At 46.4% G+C, this 18,369-nt stretch overlaps 1 protein-coding gene across 8 annotated transcripts in view; it reads right to left on the bottom strand.

Annotated features, from left to right (window-relative positions):
• Window positions 1-18,369, bottom strand: part of CHD9 (chromodomain helicase DNA binding protein 9) — a 3,201,601-nt gene that overhangs the window by 2,321,991 nt on the left and 861,241 nt on the right. For all 8 annotated transcript variants that reach the window (XM_069639531.1, XM_069639523.1, XM_069639522.1 and 5 more), the window contains one exon: window positions 13,379-13,462. In XM_069639531.1, the coding sequence (XP_069495632.1) occupies window positions 13,379-13,462 (84 nt within the window). The remainder of the gene's footprint in view (window positions 1-13,378; window positions 13,463-18,369) is intronic.

The following is an 18,369-nucleotide window of genomic DNA, read 5'->3' as shown; positions in this document are numbered from 1 at the left end:
CGATGCCGACCCCAAGCCCTTACCAGATTTCTGCGGTTTTGCCGGGGACAAAGACCGAGACCTGGATCTAGCACGTCTCTGGTGATCAACCTGAACTATGTCCGACCGGAACTTCGACGATTCCCAATGAGGAGCGCGCCAAGGACCCGGGCCCGAAGGCGCGCTAGCATCGGACCGAGACCGTTCCCTGCCGGCTTCTTCCAAAGGCGAGGACGGAAGTGTGCCCTGGGATTGGAAAATCGCTAGCATCTGCTCCCTGAAGGCCTCCCATCCCTCCGGAGTCGAGGACTTAGTGGAACAAGCCACTTTCCTCGCGGCACCATCATCCGACGAGGACGGGGAAGGCGACAGGTGATGCCGCATCGGGGAGTGCCGAGGACCCACTCTGGGATCGAGATCCCCAGGACTCCTTCCGACTAGGAGAGGCACCCCTCGAATAGTCAGTGAACATCCCTTTTGCAGACTTTCAGGATTCACTGGGTTTAGTACCCAGACCTACCTGTAACTTCCCCTTACGCTCCCACAAGTCCTTAGCAGTCAGTGACTGTCATTTTGAACAGTCGTTGGTGTCATGACTCTCGCCCAGACACCACAAACAAATGCGGTGCAGGTCCTTAATTGACATTTTTGACTTACAGTCCCGGCAAGTCTTAAAGCCAGACAGCAGAGTCGGAGGGGTAGATGAAAAAGACATTCACGAAGAATACACATGGTGCGCCGAGTTCTCGAAGCAAACACGTTTGCAGAAAAAACAGAACTGAGGCTACGGGCGCCGTGCGTCCTATTTATAACATCTGGTGGCATCGCCCTCAACAAGGCCTTCGCGGGACATTGACCCGACACAGGACGCCGTCTGGCGAACAATTTCCGAAGCAGCACAGCTGTGGACATTACATGTCAAAGATGTGGCATATGTTGGAGGACACAATCCATGCGAAACACGCCCCCAGTGCGCCGTTCACTGCAAATTCCCCCAAGCAAAAATGTTCACAGTTCCTGTTGGACTCCGTGGCAAACAGATCCACTGCCGGGGTACCAAAGAGAGCAAAGACTTCCTCTAGGACTTACTAGCACACTTCCCACTCGTGTGAGACTCCGCCAAGGTGTTCTCCGTCTCAGCCAGATGAACTGCCGAGACCGAGATTTGGTTCTCCCCTAACCAGAACCACAGCAGAGGGGGCGGCAGTGCACTCCACTCTACTTGTTGAGGTAGTGCCTGGCCACCGTGTTGTCTGTCAGGAAGAGGACATGATTCCCTCAAAAGCCCTCAGGGCTAACCTGATGGCCCGCAACTCCAGCCAATTGATGTACCACCTGGCTTCTAATGGAGACGAGAGGTTGCTCACCTACAAATCCTTGCAGTGGGCGCCTCCGCCCTTCAGCGATGCATCCGTGACCACTTGAGCCTGAGGCTAAGGATGCCAGAAGGGTTCCCCCGCCGAGAGACTGCTGCACGTGTTCCACCAGCCGTGGACTACCTTGCTGGACTTTGAGAAGTGATCCGTGAGTGCCCCCAGATACTGAAACCACTGGTCCCTCAGGAGCCACTGAAGGGATCTCACGCACACCCTGGCCTCTGGCACTAGGAACATACAGGAGGCCATGAGACCCAAAGGGCAGAGGACGGAAGCTGCTGGAAGGGTGATGTGGTTCTGAAACAAGTGCACCATCTGGGCTATGTTGCTGACTCTCCTCATGAGGAAAAGCCTTCCCTGCCCGAGTATCTAGGACTGCTCCAATGAACTGGAGCCGCTGAATTGGTGTTCAAGTTGAGGGAGATGCCCAGGCTGTGCAGTAGTAGGCAGGTGTACTCCAGATAAGATGAAACCTGCCCTGTCGACTCCCCCCCCCCCCCAGTTCAGCCAGTCATCCAGGTACGGGAATACATGGACCCCAGATCTCCTGAGGTGAGCTGTGACTTCTGTCTTGAGCTTGGTAAAGACCCTTGGAGCAGAGGTCAACCAAAAGGGAAGCATTTTTAACTGAAAGTGCTTGTCTCCTTTGAGGAACCTTAGGAACTTCTTGTGCTTTTGATGTATCGGCACATGGAAATAAGCATCCTGATGGTCTATCAATACCAGCCAGTCCTGAAATTCCAGAGTGTGGAGAATTTCTCTCAACGTCACCATCCTGCATTTGTCTTTCTCAGGTACTTGTTTAGAGGCCTGCGGTACAGAATGGGAGGGAGAACTCCTCCCTTCTTGGGACCCAGGAAATACCAGGAATACCAGCCCAATCCTCTCTGATCGAAAGGTGCCTCTTCCACGGCACCCTTCGACAACAGGGCTCTCAGTTCTTCCTGGAGCTCGTGTCCCAGTTGGATTAGGGGAGTGGCAGGTTTGTCCAGTGGTCTTTTTAGAAAGGGCAAACAATAACCCCACCAAATCAATGGCAGGGCCCAGACGTCAGAGGTTATCTCTTGCCACTAGGGCCAATCCCCTGCCAACCATCCACCAACAGGGTGCATGATCGGAGGGGAAATCAAAGCGGCTAAGAGGGTGCGGGAGTCCCTGCCGCTGTTGCTGCTTGTTGGCTTCTAGAGGAGGGTGTGGATACATGTTCCAGAAGAATACCACATGGTATCAAGATTTCTGTTGTTGCTTGTGTTTCATGTTTCATCCACTGTATGTAGCTGCACGTTATATAGGGCAATGCATAACGTTCAATGTGCTTTTGTTTGTTGCTGATTCAGGGTTGGTTAGGAAGACAGGAGTAAGGCTAGAACCTAATTAAGAAGGGTGTTAGCTGTACAATAGATGCAAGTAGGAATTAGTGATAACAGGATATGTATGCATGTTATGTCTCTCTTCTCATGTTCCTTTTCCGGTTAGCCTAACACCCCCTACCTATTCACAACCTCTTCCTAACCCTCTTTCCCCCTTTCTTCCTCGTGGTGCCTGTATATCTCACAATCAGGGCACGTGCCAACTAAGGTGGAGAGGGTCAATTGCATCTGGCTTCTGTGGCGAGAAAGGAGTTGTGTGATACTCCATGGGTGTGACAGATGTTGGAGCGAACGCCCCACCATACTATTGCCCGGCCGAACTCGTTGAGATACTTTGTCCTGCAAGCTTCCGGACACCTGTATCCAGCGGGCGCCCAGGAATTCTCAAGGGGTCACATTTGCAACCTGCAGAGCCGGACAAGGTTGATGCAGGACGACATCATGCCCAGTAACGACTTGATGGCCAACCGACGACAACCACTGCACCTTACCCACAATGGCTGCTATCCACTCCGCCCAGGGCGGCGCCAGGCAATACATCGTATTGAGTCTGGCGCCTAGGAACCGCACGTTCTGTGATGCCATTTGGCAGGACTTTGGATAGTTGACAGAGAATCCCAGGTATGTTAGTAGCCTCTGCGTGTCCTACAGCCAGCTCCTGCGAGCGGGCGTGAATAAGCCAGTCGTCCAGGTACGGGTATATGTGTATAGATGTAGATGGGCTGCCATGGTGCCAGGCACTTTGTGAACACTCTGGGGGCTGACTTCAAGCTGAACGTTGGGGCCTTGAACTGGTAGTGGTGTCCATGCACCACGAAACCTATAGACTTTCGATGTTTCATGTGAATGGGGACATGGAAGTAGGAGTCCTCCAGGTCCAACAATGTTAAGGTCTCCTCTTTCCAGTTGGCCGAGCACGTGTTGCAACATGACCATCTGGAATTTCTGGGGCTTCAGGCATTTTTTCCAGACATCGTAGGTCTAGGATGGCCTTTCAGCCCCATGTCTTCTTTCTGACCAGAAAGTATCAGGAATAGACTCCAGAGCCCCCGAGTCGCTGGGGAACTAGCTCTATCGCCACTTTTCGGAGCATGGCACGTATCTTTTCCAGGAGCTGGGGGGTTTGCTGCTCTTGGCGAATAACTGGAGGGATCCATGGACACCTGCTTTGAAACTCTGGTGTGTCCTTGGGCGAGAGCATCCAGCAACCATCTGTTGGTGGTGATCTTTCTCCACTCGCTGACGAACCTCGTCAGCCGGCCTCCCACCAGGGTGCACAAGTGGGGGGTCTGACATCCCGGCCAGTACAGACTTGCCCCGGCGCTGGAGTCCTGCGAACGACAGCAGCGCTGTCCTCCGCTACCGTAGGCCTGGGAACAGCCTCTGTGGTCTTCCTGAGTTGTGGATCTGGAAGGCTGACGGTACGAAAAGCTGCTCGACTTTCCCCTGGAGGAGCGAAAAGAAGAGGGGTGCTGCTGGAGGGTGCCCAGGGAACGGGCCATCTCAGTATCCGCTTTGATGGCCTGGAGGTAGTTGTCGATGACTTTCCCAAATAGGTTCTCTCCGTCAAAGGGCATGTCCAGCACCTTTGCTTCGACCTCCTGGTGGAAATTTGCAGCCTTCATCCAGCCTTGGCGACTAAGGCAGACTCTGTTCCCCATTTTCCCGGACCCTGTGTAGGCGACGTCCAATGCCACTTTGATGGCGTGATCAGATACTATCTCACCTTCCTGGAAGAGAGCGATTGCCTCCATCTTCTTATTATCGGGGAGGAACTGAATAGGCCCCAGCTTGTACCACAACTCCCCGTCGTACCTGGCTAGGATCGCCAGTGCGTTGGCTGCCTTGACAGTGCTGCCTTGACAGTGGACGCTGCAGTGTAAATCAGCTTCTTCCCCATGGCGTCCATCCTCTTCCCCCCGCTGTCCAGAGGGACCAAAGACGAGGAGGCCGCCAATACCACAGAATACGGCGATGGCTGCGACCTCAGGCACTTGGAAGCGGAGTCCGGCTTCCAATATTTCTTCTCCAACCTATCCAGTTTTGCTGGAGCCGTGCAAGGGGCCTACTTGAGGGCCAGGCCCCTCTTCCCAAACGTCATCCAGAAGGGGCACCACCATGGCCGTCATCCTCTTGGCCTTGCGCCTCTGGTGCAAGAAGCCCTCCTTCGTGGTCTCCTCGAGCACTAGCTGGAATAGCTTGCAGGCTCTGGAGATCATGGAGTGGAATGATCCCGCCTCATCCGGTGGGTACACCCTACCCAAATGTGGAGATTAGCTAACCGCGATGATATCTTAGTCATCTGTCATTGTCATGGCTGTGTCCATCCCTGTACCAGTGTCTGGGTCTGATGGAGGAGAAGGGACCCAATGTGGTGGCGTAGGCTGAAATAGGGGCGTCTGATGACGCTTCCTCTTCTTTGCCAGAGGCTGATCGGGAACCTGGGGTACCCCAGGTGCCAGAGGCAACCCCATCTGGATCTCTGACACCAAGGTGTGGAGGGTCAACAGAATATCCAAGGAAATGTCCCTCGGCTGAGAAGGCAGAATATGAAAACCAGGCCCGAGCCCTCGTCGCCTCTGTCTTCTTCTTCAACGTCCTTGTGGACCGTGTGTAAGGACTCCTGGTCTTCGTCGTCCGTGGACGAGACCTCCATGGCTTGGGCGACAGACAGCCTGTGGGGGCTGCTTCAGGGCCTCCTTTCCCCCCCACCTCGCCTTCTCACCTTCCATCTGGTCCCCCTCGCCCGGAGGGTCTTGAACTGGGGCCTGAGCCAGTTTCCCCCCCCCATCTGGCGTGCCAGCAGACATTGCCAAAGTCACTGCAGTGGTGTTCCGTCTGGGGGCTAGGGACACCTTCTGAGCAGCGGGGGCTACCTTCGCAGGATCAGCGCACTTAACTGTCGTGGCCGTAGCAGTCAACGTCACCAACGAGGGCTAGAGCCTGCTTGGACTGTTTGGCCTTCTTATCCTCCATCCGCGCCTTCTCAGATTTCTCACAGGTTAGATGATTTCCTCTTCAAGGAAGAGCTCGATTGCCGGCTGGCAATGGACGCAGAAGGTGATGTCGATTGCGCCTTATCCACCTTGTGACCCGCTTCCACAGCAAACCCAGTGGACTCAGACCTGCGGCTCTTGGCCTTATCTTGGGCCCCCACGGATGAGGCACCCTCAAAGGACTTAGAAGACCGCTCCCTGGACCGGCTGGTCCTGGGTGAGGCATGGCTGTGCTGGTAGCATGGGTCAGAGGCCATGGCAATAAGTCACGCCGCCAGTCTACTGTGGCTGTCCGTCGTCTTCTTGGAGAACCTGAGGCATATTTTGCACTCCACTTCCTTGTGGTCCGGGTGCAGACAGTAGAGGCATTGCAGGTGCTTGTCCTCCACAAACACATTCCGTAGCCTGCATTTGGTGAGGGGTCCTTTCCTCCTTCTCCTCCGTCATGGTCAGAGGGTGTGAAGTAGGGACGCAGAACTTCACCGACAACGGGTCCCTGCTTTTGGCAAGAGAAGCAAAGAGCATACGGGCTTCTTTAAAACAAAAATACAACGTTTTACATCAAAAACACAGAACAATCTACAAATAGCTTGCATAGCAAACTCGAGGACTCCCAACACTGAAACATGCGGTACAAATCTGAAGATGGCTGCCAGAGGAGAGGCTTAGAGATAGGACTGTCATTGGATGGGGCAGTATGACAGAGAGGACAGTGATTGGTTTAAAGGAGAAATACCATTTTTAAGTGAAAGTGAAACTTTTTTCCTTTTACTGCGGATTCCCAGCCTAACAACGGGGAATATTCATGAGCTTGTGAATCCATGGTAGTCCCCATGCTGGAGAAATGTTTCTTTTCAAATTCACTGAATTAATATTTTTCTTGAATTATTTTGTAAGTGATGACTTTGACATCACTATATGATACTTGGAGTGTTGCATTAAACACTTGCATCATCCCAATTGAATGTTTTGAATTGATGTATTTATGTGAATCAATCCTGGAGGGACAATTTCATTGTTTTCTTTATACTTTTCCCCAGTCTCTTCCAGAGTTGGGGCAGCCCTTGTGTATTAAATATCAAGAAACCGTGCCAATGGAGATAGGTCCTCCAATTGGCTTCTGTGATTTGGGAGGGAGTGTCGATTCAGCAGGCTTCCGCCTGGCAGATGACATCTTCTCTATATAGGCCAAACCCTTCCATTAGAGACAGAAAAATAACCAAAATGGATGGAAGAAATAATTCTGGACTCTGGGAGTATGACAACCACTGTCCGGCCTGACATGAATGCAGTAGATAAACCACACTTACAAGAGTACACACAGATCATATGTATCCACAGAGATCTATACCCCCAAGCAGCTGTCCCACTTAGCACCCAACTCCAAGTCACAGTGCCAATCAGTGCTTAATTTGTTAAAGAAAAATAAGTGCCAGGGCCCAAATATTTTCTCACACACCTGGGACACATCGGGCGGGGCAACTCCCGGCCCACTGCTGCCAACACCCATGATTGTTCCCCCAAAGTGCCTGCATATTAAGGGTTAATGCTGCAACTGCTACTGGCTATTTTGGGTGATGGATGCACTATCCATGGCAGATGTGCAATTTACAGATGTCAAACATAAAATAACATAACATACTATTTTAAGGCAAATTTTTAAGTGCTTCTTTAAACACATCATCATGGTTAACATTTTGCTTGGATTGTATAGGTGGCAATTGGAACAAGTTGACCATCTATCCTCAGAAAAACAAGCAAACCTGCTTTCCTACAAAGTTTAATCAATTGACAAATGCAGGAAAAATCATTACTACACCTTTAGACTTATCTGTCAAACATTGCAGGAAAACCTTTGTGTATAGGTTGACATTCATGAAAGGCCCTCCACTTAGGCAGTGGCTTTTCCCTGGTCTTTCCACTGTTTTGGTGCTGCTGGCTGGTGTCTGTCCTCTTGTTGCCAACCCGCATTAATGCTGTAGTGTTGTATTGCTGCATATTGCAGTATTGGAGGAGCTCCAATGTTATGCAGTGGGACTGGAGAAGTGTGTGGGTGTGGCCAGCAGTCACCCAGCAATGTCACATTCCAACTCATTATTATGAATGAAAATGGATAACTACCAGTCTGCTGCCTACGTGGGTCATTATGTTCATAAATAAAGGTGCAGCGACACAGGGGGAAGATAAGGTGGCCAATGCACACTGGTGTTGCTTGTGTGACAACTGCTGAATTAGATTTAATGATAAAGCTGGCAAAATACATCATTATAACCAGAATTAGTCTGAGAAAATAAGTAGTGGAGCTCAGAAATAATCCTGTGGCTGAGCCCTGGCAAACACCCCCACAAATGAAGCACTGTTGCCAATGATATTTATGCACAAGTTGCCTACTAGGCAGAGATGTTCCAGTAGTCGACCAATGCCTCAGGAAGGTTCAGGGATCACAAGATTCATTCCTGGGGTGGGAGGTGCAATCGGCGAAGGAGAGCCAGGTGAGTCAGAAGCAAGAGTGGTTGTCTGCGACAACGCCAGTACACCCTGGTCTTGTCAAAAAGGGATGGGAACCCCTCTAAGTGGGGTTGAGAGGCTTATGAGGGAGTAATCCAGAGCCAGTCCGTCCATCCTGTTAGGAAGGCAGTGGCAGTTGAGTGTCCCAGTTCTTATCCTTCCCCTTGTGCCAGCATGCTGTTATGCAGTACCCATTTGTCTGACACCATAATGCCTGTTCAAAAGGCTGGCCAGGCATCTTTTTCTTGTAGAGTCAATGAACTTGAGAAACCAAGGCATGTAGAACCAAAAACAAAGCAACCCTTCAGCAGTCAACAGTACTGCCAATTCAATGCAGAGGGAGCAAGAGAGACTGGCGGAGCAAGATTCTGCTCAGCCATGAGCACAGCTGCACAAGGTTCTCCAGCACCAGCAGTGAATGAAGCTGTACAGCACCCTCTAGTGTGGTAGCGAGACGTTTCACTGTGTTCTCCAGCGCAGGGCAACCAGAGAAGCAGCTCAGCGCTCTCCAAAGTGAGGCAACGCACCACAGCCACGGGTTCCTACGCTAGACCACCAGAGACTTAACAATATTGCAGTGGGGCCCGAATGGACTATACCTACACAAGGGGTGCACAGGAACCAGCCCCTAACAGAACAGCGGGATTTAATACCTCGAGACAACACCATTCATCCTCAGTGGGCCCCGTGGAGAAAAGGGGCAGGGCTTAGCCCACTAATTCATGATTTTGCGGATTATGTCACAACCCTGATGGGAAAACTAGGAACAGATTGGACAGCGAAAGACAACCAACGGCAGGAGGAAAGTGGGGACATAAAGAGGAGGATGTGAAGCAGGATCTTGTGGGTTGTTCGGGTGAGGTCAGAGGTGAACCACGAGAACAGCAGAAGGAAGGAAGGAAAGAATGTTGGATTGTGGAGGCGATTTGGGAAGAATGTGACATATTAGCTACTGAGTTCAAGCTGTATTGCGGTATGCTTTGTTAGTGTGCCAAGTGTGGTAAGGAGACTAGAGTAAGTAGAGAATGTGAAGTGAGTGGAACGTAGTGTGGATGAGAAGAAGGTGCAAGGGGGGATAAGCAGTGTGGAGGAGGCAGTAGTGTGGGGGAAGTAGTAGTGGGGAGGACAGAGGAAGAGACAAAGGAGGTGGACTAACATCGAAAGGAGTGCAGGGGGAAAAAGGCCTAGAAGGAGTGAGACAAATTGGAAGGCCAGAAAACTGGTCTCCCATGGCATGTAAAGTGACCATTGGCTTTACTAGTCCCAAATTATGAACAGAAACCAGTACAAACCATCATATTGTGGACATACTGGTCGGGGCAATTCGATTGCCCCGGGGTCTGTTAGTTGAGGGGGCATGTCTCCATCCCCCTGATCGAGTTTTGGCTGTTGGCAGTGGATACTACTTTTTATATTCGACCTCTCTAAGAGGTTGGGCATAGCTGATTTCAGGAGGAACATGTTGGTTAATCTATTGAACGCATCAGCTGCCTCTTGGCTTTGTTCCCCGTAATCAGACCCACGGGAGTAGAAGAAGCCCATACCCATTTTCCTCAGTATCTGAAATAGGAATGACCATTCTACCCGGTCGAACATCAGGACAAATTTAATATAAGGGAAGCCCTTTCTTTTTCTCCAATTCGGTTTTTACATACACCCTCATTTAAATTTTCAGCGCTGTTCGTCGAGTGCTCTTTGTAACCAAGACAGGACATAACCTTGGTGTGTGTACCTCCTATACTTCACATTAGTTGACAGTCCACTCCAAGATGGCGGTACCACAATCCGAAGCTACTCGGGTTTAGGCTCCTCCGAAGCACACACGGCATAACTAACAAGTTAATTTGTGCCCACGCGTGTGTGGAGACCAGCTATTCATGAAGCAGACCACCCAGGTAAGCCACTTTTCTACGGCCCCTAGGACGGCTGCCGAAACGCAGCCGCTTCTTGCAATTACCAGCGCTAGAGGCAGCAACACGGCAGATGTCTGCAAGATTCATAACTGATTCCTTCAATTTACCCTTTTTTTCTCCCCTGACCCATCGGGATCTCGCATCGTGCACATCCACTCTATTGCTATATTCTCCTATGAACATCACCAACACGCACACCCAACTCTTAAACAAGAGAATGCTGCAACAGCGACGAATTTGACATATGAGGTATGCTTGAATTTATATACTATAACCTGTCATGGACCTAATTCTGAATGCGCTATCAGCGCATCACGACTTTTAACTTTAGCAAACCATGGGTATTATATTAGCCAGTTCGCTAATGCCACCATTGTACTATTGCAGCTCATTCATCCAGATGTAAGACTATTGACACGAGTACCCCCTCCAATAACAAGGTATATGCTGTTCTAAGAAACTCCACCTAACATGTTTTCTGAACTTAACTTCTCCACAAGGTGTTCTAACGTTAATTTTGTTGCTCTGTTTCCTACCCCTCCACCTTTCCCCATATCTTTCTTTTTTCTCGGGATGCAACAACTGAATTAATTCCTGATTCACTTGGCATCTCCATTGCTCCAAATTGACGCTATCTATAACCCATATGTACTCATTTGGATTTGCCATGAATTCTCTCGCATATGCATTAATGCTACTTGTAATGTTGTAATGTGATGCAATGTTGGGAAAATCACACATGCAATTGGGTGTTATGTCGCCCGCCCCCTATGGACTTTAACATATACATTAATGTTGCTTATCCAATGGACAACCGTTTGCGTCGCTATGCAAACCCTCTACCTTCCCTACTTCCCCCTATTTTTGTTACCATATAAAAAATGATACACAATTTGATTTGTGTAAACTCTTAACACCATTGTTTAATCTAAAAAAAACAAATTCTTTTTTAAAACGTACCAGCCTCAGATGAAGAACAAGGACTGCTCGAAACACCTGTCAGGCTGTTTCAAACCATAATAAATCTGCAAATCTAGCAGTGTGTATTGTTCTTTGTGTCGGCGCAGCGAGACTGGAAATCTTCCTTTTATACTTGGAATGAGTGCTATTTTCTGCAGGGTTTTGAACAAGAAGGCCCAGCTTACTTCTCAGCATTTAGAGTTCACTGTAGAGTAGAGTGGGGAGTGTGTACTTTCATGATTTATCTACCATGTGTAGAATCCTCTGTATATTATTGAACGCATTCCACTGTTTGATGAGCCCAGATTGATCTGGTTTAATTAAAATGGGGAGGAGTGTTTCTTTCCTAGTTGGCAGAATTCTGAGGTACATTTTAGCTTTCATATTTATTAGCATGATTGGTCTATATGAGAGGCTGAGTTGGGGGTCTTTCCCCATTTTTAGGATGACTGTTATGACTGGTCCAGATAACATTTGGAAGTGGGAGTATTGTACTCCCTATTTTTTAGTAGGGAGTGAAATGATTTTTAGCGAGTCCAATTCACAGAAGGAGTATTTTATAAGCGAGTAAAAATAGGTTTTAACTGGAAAAACAAGTCATTATTTTGCACCTAGGTATTAATTCACATTAAAATAAATGGGTTTACTTCTTTCGATTAAGCAGTGATAACAGTAGTTTCTACTTGCGTACTATGTGTACTACTGTGTCCAAACAAATCTATGTCTCTGTGTTGGTGAACTCAGGGGCACAAGGTTCTACAAATCTGTTTCCCATTTTTTGTTCTTTGTATTTTTACTCAGTTTTTATTTATATAGAGTATTAGCTTATTTTTAAGGCGTAAAGGTGGCCAATCTGTAGGGCTGAGAGTTAAGTTGAAAATATCCATCTTACTCATTATGCAGCCTGTTGCTCTGAAAGTATTTTAAAGGTTAGTCAGCACTGGCGCTAGGATGGAGGTATATCTTTTGCAAATTGTTGCTGTATATCCCGTCGGGGCAAGGAATCTTAGTATTTATTATTTACAGAAACCGGATGGTGTACCCAAAGTTGCTGCAGAAGCTCAGAAATCAAACTCAAATTAGCATTGTGGCACTGGGAAAACACATTTGGACCAGCCAATCAGCCAGCACAAACCAGTACTCTCTGCCACCTAATGCTTCAATAAACATCCAGTCCATGAATCGCTGAGGGAATCATTGATGAAGCCAGCCCACCTTCAGAACGGTGCGCGCTACACCAAATCTTTGAAGCAATGGTGCAAGATCTAGCTACTATACAATTTTCGAATCTACATTGCAGCATAAGATTTTCATATCGCCCTGCAAACTAAATAACTAAGGCAGCTGAGATTCAGGACTAGGTAGCAATCCCAGGCAGATTAGCTAAATCCCAGTAGCCTGATTCTAAAAATAGAAATGGTGGCAATTGTCCCTGCTTTTTCACTTCGTTGGCTCACCTTTGAGTCTGGTCTACTTTACCAATTCCTTTGTATTCTGTTTAAATGCTTCCATGGGATGGCTTGCACTTATCTTTCTTCTCTGATTTCATCCAACTCTCCTACAATTCCTTTTTCAACAATTACAATTCCTTTTAGTGGTCCCCATCACTCTTTGTGCTCAATCCAGAAACAGCTCCTTTTGATCTGCTTGCACTTACATATTGGAACAAGCTTCTTCCTGCTCTCCGATCTTCGTCTTTCTTTCCACTTTTTCAATCTCACTGTCTGCCTAACTGATCACAAAATGTATCTTACACATTTATGTTCTGTTCTTTATTTTTGTAAAGCACTTAGAAAGTGCTATATTAATTCAATAAAATACAAATACAGTATCGCTGCAGTGACAACTAGGACAGAAGGGGTGGATCATTGCCTCTGGCACAAAGGGTATACAAGTGAAGGGGTTGCCCCCAGAAACGTGTGAACATATGGGGATCGTGGGAGAATTTATGCTGAGTTATGAGGGTGGAATCAAGGTCTGACCCGGACTCTTGAGGCAAAGCCATAATCAGAAAGAATTGTGTACATGACTGTATAAGATACCTTCCTCCTAGAGAAATTTGAATATATACAGCAGTTTTAACAATTTCGTTTTTACATTGGAATTGAGAGTCAATTCTCAAATACTGAATCATCCATCCTGTGCACTTCGATTTGAAGTATGGTTTCTAATAGCCCAGATAAGTTCAATAATGAAAAAGCCATTAGCACACATTTGTTTTATGGGAAATGAGCAAGCCAGGAATTTAAAAGGAAAGCATTTTGCTCATCTCCTACCTCTCCTGTATCATTATCTTCACAAAATGACACTTCTAGAACACGGTCCACTTCTGTATAGTCTGGATTAAAAAACTCCTCCATCTGAAAATCAAAAGCAATTATAATATAATTGTATTGTATAAGTAATTATTGCGAACACCGCAAGCATAAATGAGGCAAATTTCCTAAAAAACTAATTTCAGATTCTTTAAAACACACATTTCTAAGTCCATAAAAATCATAAACATCAGCTGCTGAAAATCTACACATCCCCTTTTCATAGAGTGACGCAGGAAAATTATTCAAGCCTGTGGATGGAATTTTAGGATTTAAAAACTTTACAAGCTCTGTAATTTGGTCTACTTTGAAACAGGAAATGTGCTGCGCAATAATCACAGAAAAAAAGGAACAGAGCACCGCAAAGCATGTAAGGAGGTATTAGTGTTTTTGTCAGTTACTTTATACCAATTACATGAGAACATAAACCCAAGGGACAAAAATCGGTCACAAGTCCTGAAAGAATAAAAGAAAAGCGCAGTTGGGGTGCCTCATGAAAGTACAGAACTCCCATACTGTCACAGGTCACTCCCTAATCACAGTTCCGTCGTCTTCACCACATCCTCATGTGACCGTTTCCTCCAGATTCTCATCCCCAGTCTCGTACTCCCTCTCTTGCCTATACCAGCCCCACTCCTCGACAGTCCTTGCAACAAGTTCCACAATCCTCCAACTGCCAGCCTTAACTGCTCCAACAACCGATAATAACAGAGTGAGCTGGCTGGATCCCATAGGCTGGTTTCCCCCCGCCCACGGGTGACACTTGTGTTGAGGATCTGCACCTGTGGGTCCCCAAGTGTTGAAGGTCGGATTTTGGTTGTAGGGATCATATTTCTGTGGGTCAGACCAAGGCGCAGGGGTCAGCCTAAGTTTATAAGTATTATGGCAGCCATTATGGAATTCTGGTCTATACAGGGTGTGTCGGGAAGAGCTGCCGATGCCTGGGGGAAACCTACATTTAAGATTTTTGTGAGTAAACTTACATTGGGAGTAGTACAGACGTCCAAATTGCATATTCCTAATCCTCCATAGTCCTGGGATCAAACCAGAGGTCCAAAGTGCAGGGAGAGCATGGGGTTTGATGTCCATTGGGGCCGGGATGGAGAGGGCACATGTGCTCACAGTGCCTGCCATGTTTTAACCCATAAACCATGATGTGAAGCAAGGGAAAGTCCCATCATACACTGGCTTGAAGAGGCCCCGGCCAACAGGGCCTCTCTCCTAGCGGTATACACAGACAGCAGATTTCGTCAACGCTCCTGCAATTTTTATGGAGCTAATTGAAAATAACAGATACAAGCTGAGCTGCAATGGTGAAAGGACTAAGGTAACTTAAGTATAATAAATAACGAGATTCTATTCTTGCACAAGTCACTTTTACATTTTCATAAGTTGGAATGACATTATTGGAATCACATTATGAACCAGAAATACATTTGCCAGGAGGGTTCTATATAGAAATGAGACAGGAATTCAAGAAATAAGTATTGAAGAACATTTTTGATATATTGAGAATCAGCTTTTAAACTGGTGTTAAGGCACCTCTGCTTGCCTTAGATTAAACCACAAAGGCAGCATGACTAAAAAGGTGATCCAAAATAGGGGGGTAAAACAGGGATGTGTTACAGCTCCCCTTTTTTACAATCTGTATGTGTATGATATTCCTGCAGTGCTAGCTGAGGTTGACAATTGCCCGCCGAAAATTGGTGAGGCACTGTGCGCAGTTCTGGCATACGCAGACGACTTGGTCGTATTCGATAACACCATAGGTGGATGTAGGCGCTCTGCTTCCACCTTATGGGACTATGCTAGGATTAATGGCTTGAGCATTAACCTAGATAAGACCAAGGTGCTTAGATTCACCAGAAAAAGAGCATCCCGAGTGAACCTGATGGTTCATCCAAATCACATACTTTACGCCCCCTCTTACCGGTATGTTGGAGTGGAAATTGAGCCCTATGGCGATTATCTCCATTGCAGACAAGGACGCATAACCAGGGCGATGCAAGTCACCGCATTAATATCCTCTTTTACTAATAAGCAAGGTGGCTTTACTCTTTGGGGGACACAACACTTATATATCCAAGTGTTTGCCCCCATGATCACTTATGTCCTTGAGTCGCTACTCTCATTCGATCTGGCATGGCTTCAAGTAATGGGGGGCAAATTCTGGCGCCGGATACTGGGGCTACCCCCGGGTGTTCCGATGGCCCTGATTAGACTTGAATTGGGCCTTCCCTCACTGAAAGCATTGGTCCTTAAAAGGAGGGCAGGGTTTTATCTTTAGATGACTGGCTGCTCTTCTAATCCCTACTGCCTGTGATCCATCAGGAAGTGATTAAAAAACATACCAATTCACCCCTACTAAAAGCCATGACCAAATTCTTTGTAGACATAGGCTGGATGCATATAGGGGCAATTGTCACCAAGGAAGTTCTAAATGCACTCGGAAAAAAAGTGGACCTGTGCGATTGGCTTGAGAATTTCTCACATTTGAGCAGTCTAAAGACCTATAATTTTGTAAAATACAGATTATACACCTTTATGAAACCTCAAGCATATCTGTATCTCTGCCCTACAAAAAGGCTCAGACGATTTATCATCCTGTTCCGATTGGAACAACTGCCCACTTTGTATAATGTGGGAGCCAGGGATAATATCCCTGTTAAAGAGCGAGTCTGTTGTCTGTGTAAATCCCCAGAATGTTTAGAGACAGCCAAACATCTTTTAACGGAATGTCAGACATTATACACAATCCTCTAACCATATGTGAAACTGCATTTTGGCTTTATTGCACTAACACCTGCAATATGCACTTGTTCATTGCACTGTATAACGTCTGGCAACAGATTGAAATAGGTTTGGGCTCCAGGACTTGAATTATTTGAGTACGGTGGTGTTAAGAACTGTCATGTCATACTGCTTGGGAAGAGGTCCTTTATCAATTCTATATTTACTCGACTCTGACATAAGTTGCTTTCTGGAAAGAGGTCTCTTTATTTCTTTATGCCGCTAAGATTGTATAGAATTTTGGGAAAAGACAATAACATATACATATTTTAAGATGATTTTTCTTGTTTTTCTATTAGTGTGTAAATATTTTATTTAATTCTGTTTTCTTTCTTATTCTTCTGCATATCATATCTGTTGATGAATTGTTTTCATGATTTAATATTAATGTATGTAATTTGTATTATGTGTAAAGTTTGAATTTATTTTTAATCTATATCACATTAAATAATTATTATTATAAGGCACCTTGGCTCCCAGAAGGCCCACTATTGGCAAAAAAATAAACCATAATAAGTCACACCCGTTTCAAGCCTAGATGCACCATTAACAGATGATTTGGCATTAATAAAGCACAGTATCTGTCCAACAGTCAAAATATCAGCCGTCACATATTTGCTGTGATGGGAGACCTCGTTTCTCGTCAAGCGACCTCTGCTAAATAGATTTATTTTTTCCCTGTATCGATATGACGAAAAAGTAAGTGACTGTACCTCTCAACAGTGTGGGGCTTGATGGAAAGCTAGCTAAACAACTGCAGCGTTTTTGTCCGAGCAGAGAGAATGCTGACGGATGGGGATGTTTTAAAGATCATCTGTGCTTCTGCAGGCTTTGGATGGCAAAACATTGGAATGGGAAGTGTTTAGGTCATGGTCATCCGAATGAAGAGCAGTCCTTAAAGCAGAGTTCCAATACCACCCAGATCAATTTGTTGAGTCGCCCAAGTTCCTCATTTTTGGCATGTTTCAGATGAACCACCTCCCCATTAAATACATGTAGGTGGACAGTTTGTTTTTTGGAGATGGTGTGAGCGATTTCATTTAAGTGGTAGCTAATATTTGTGTTCCAAACCTCAACTTGATGCAAATCAATGCCGAAATGGTTAGCTTGGGAGACATAGCAAGTATCCAGGCTGACTCTGTAGGTCATTTCACGACATAGCTTAAGAGTTCCAGTGCACAGAGATACACGGCAATCAATGTCAATTAGAGCTAGATTAGGTTTGATGTAATGAGAGCAGAAGGACATGTTAATTGTTAGAGTAATCGCCATATGGTCTTCCAGATTTAAGTCGTCAATCATAATAGGTTCAGCAAAGCTAAGCAGCATACGAGAGACGAAGAAGTAGTCGATGTAAGAATGCAAGGAACCTCTCTGCCAGGTGCAGGACTGGGAATTACCTGCAAAACTGACAAGTTGAAGATCCCAATTTGCGAGATAATCCAACAATTTCTGCCCTCGTCTTTGAGAAGGTGTAAGAGGTGATGTTGAAAGTAAGGGCGCCTTAAATGATGTAGGGGCAATTAAGCAGGAGGAATTAAAGTCGCCACCCAGAAAAATATGAAATGGTTTGTTACGTAAAAATGCATCTTCAAGTAACTGATCAAGATGTGTAAATATGTTATTCATAGACACCCTGGCCGGATTCCAGTAAATGCATATTAGCACAAAAACTCACTTGGGATCAGTCAGGGAAATGAATTCGATTGCAAGTAGGTTGTTGGAATCGAATAGTAGGGTAGTTGGTGTCAACCAAAACAGCAAGACCACCCACAGGACAACCTATTTTGCAGAGAATGGCTGGTTGAGTTTAAGTGGAATATCCATTTATGTGGAAGGGCTGTATTTTCATCGTCTCCTGAACAAAACGAATCAAAGGTTTAGTAAAGGGAGACAGTACACTCGGCCAGGAAAATAAATTGGTAAATCCACAACTATTCCACGATTGAATAATAAAGGATGCTTAGCTACGCTTGGGGTTTAACCTTAGTCACTGAGGCAAGACCCTTCATGAAAGGTTCCAAACACAACCAGTCTTTGATTGTGCTTGCAATAGAAGAGAACTGCACAAGCAATTCCAGATTAGCAGCGGAAGCCAGAGGGCCAATGGCAGAAAAACAAGTTACTTCTTACCTTGTAACGTTCTTTCGACGGGATGTTCC

Source organism: Ambystoma mexicanum, chromosome 1q (assembly GCF_040938575.1).
Source record: "Ambystoma mexicanum isolate Mex_15411 chromosome 1q, UKY_AmexF1_1, whole genome shotgun sequence".
NCBI classification, from domain to species: domain Eukaryota; kingdom Metazoa; phylum Chordata; class Amphibia; order Caudata; family Ambystomatidae; genus Ambystoma; species Ambystoma mexicanum.
The sequence above is the reverse complement of the archived record's forward strand: the minus strand, read 5'-3'. Positions and strand labels throughout refer to the sequence as shown.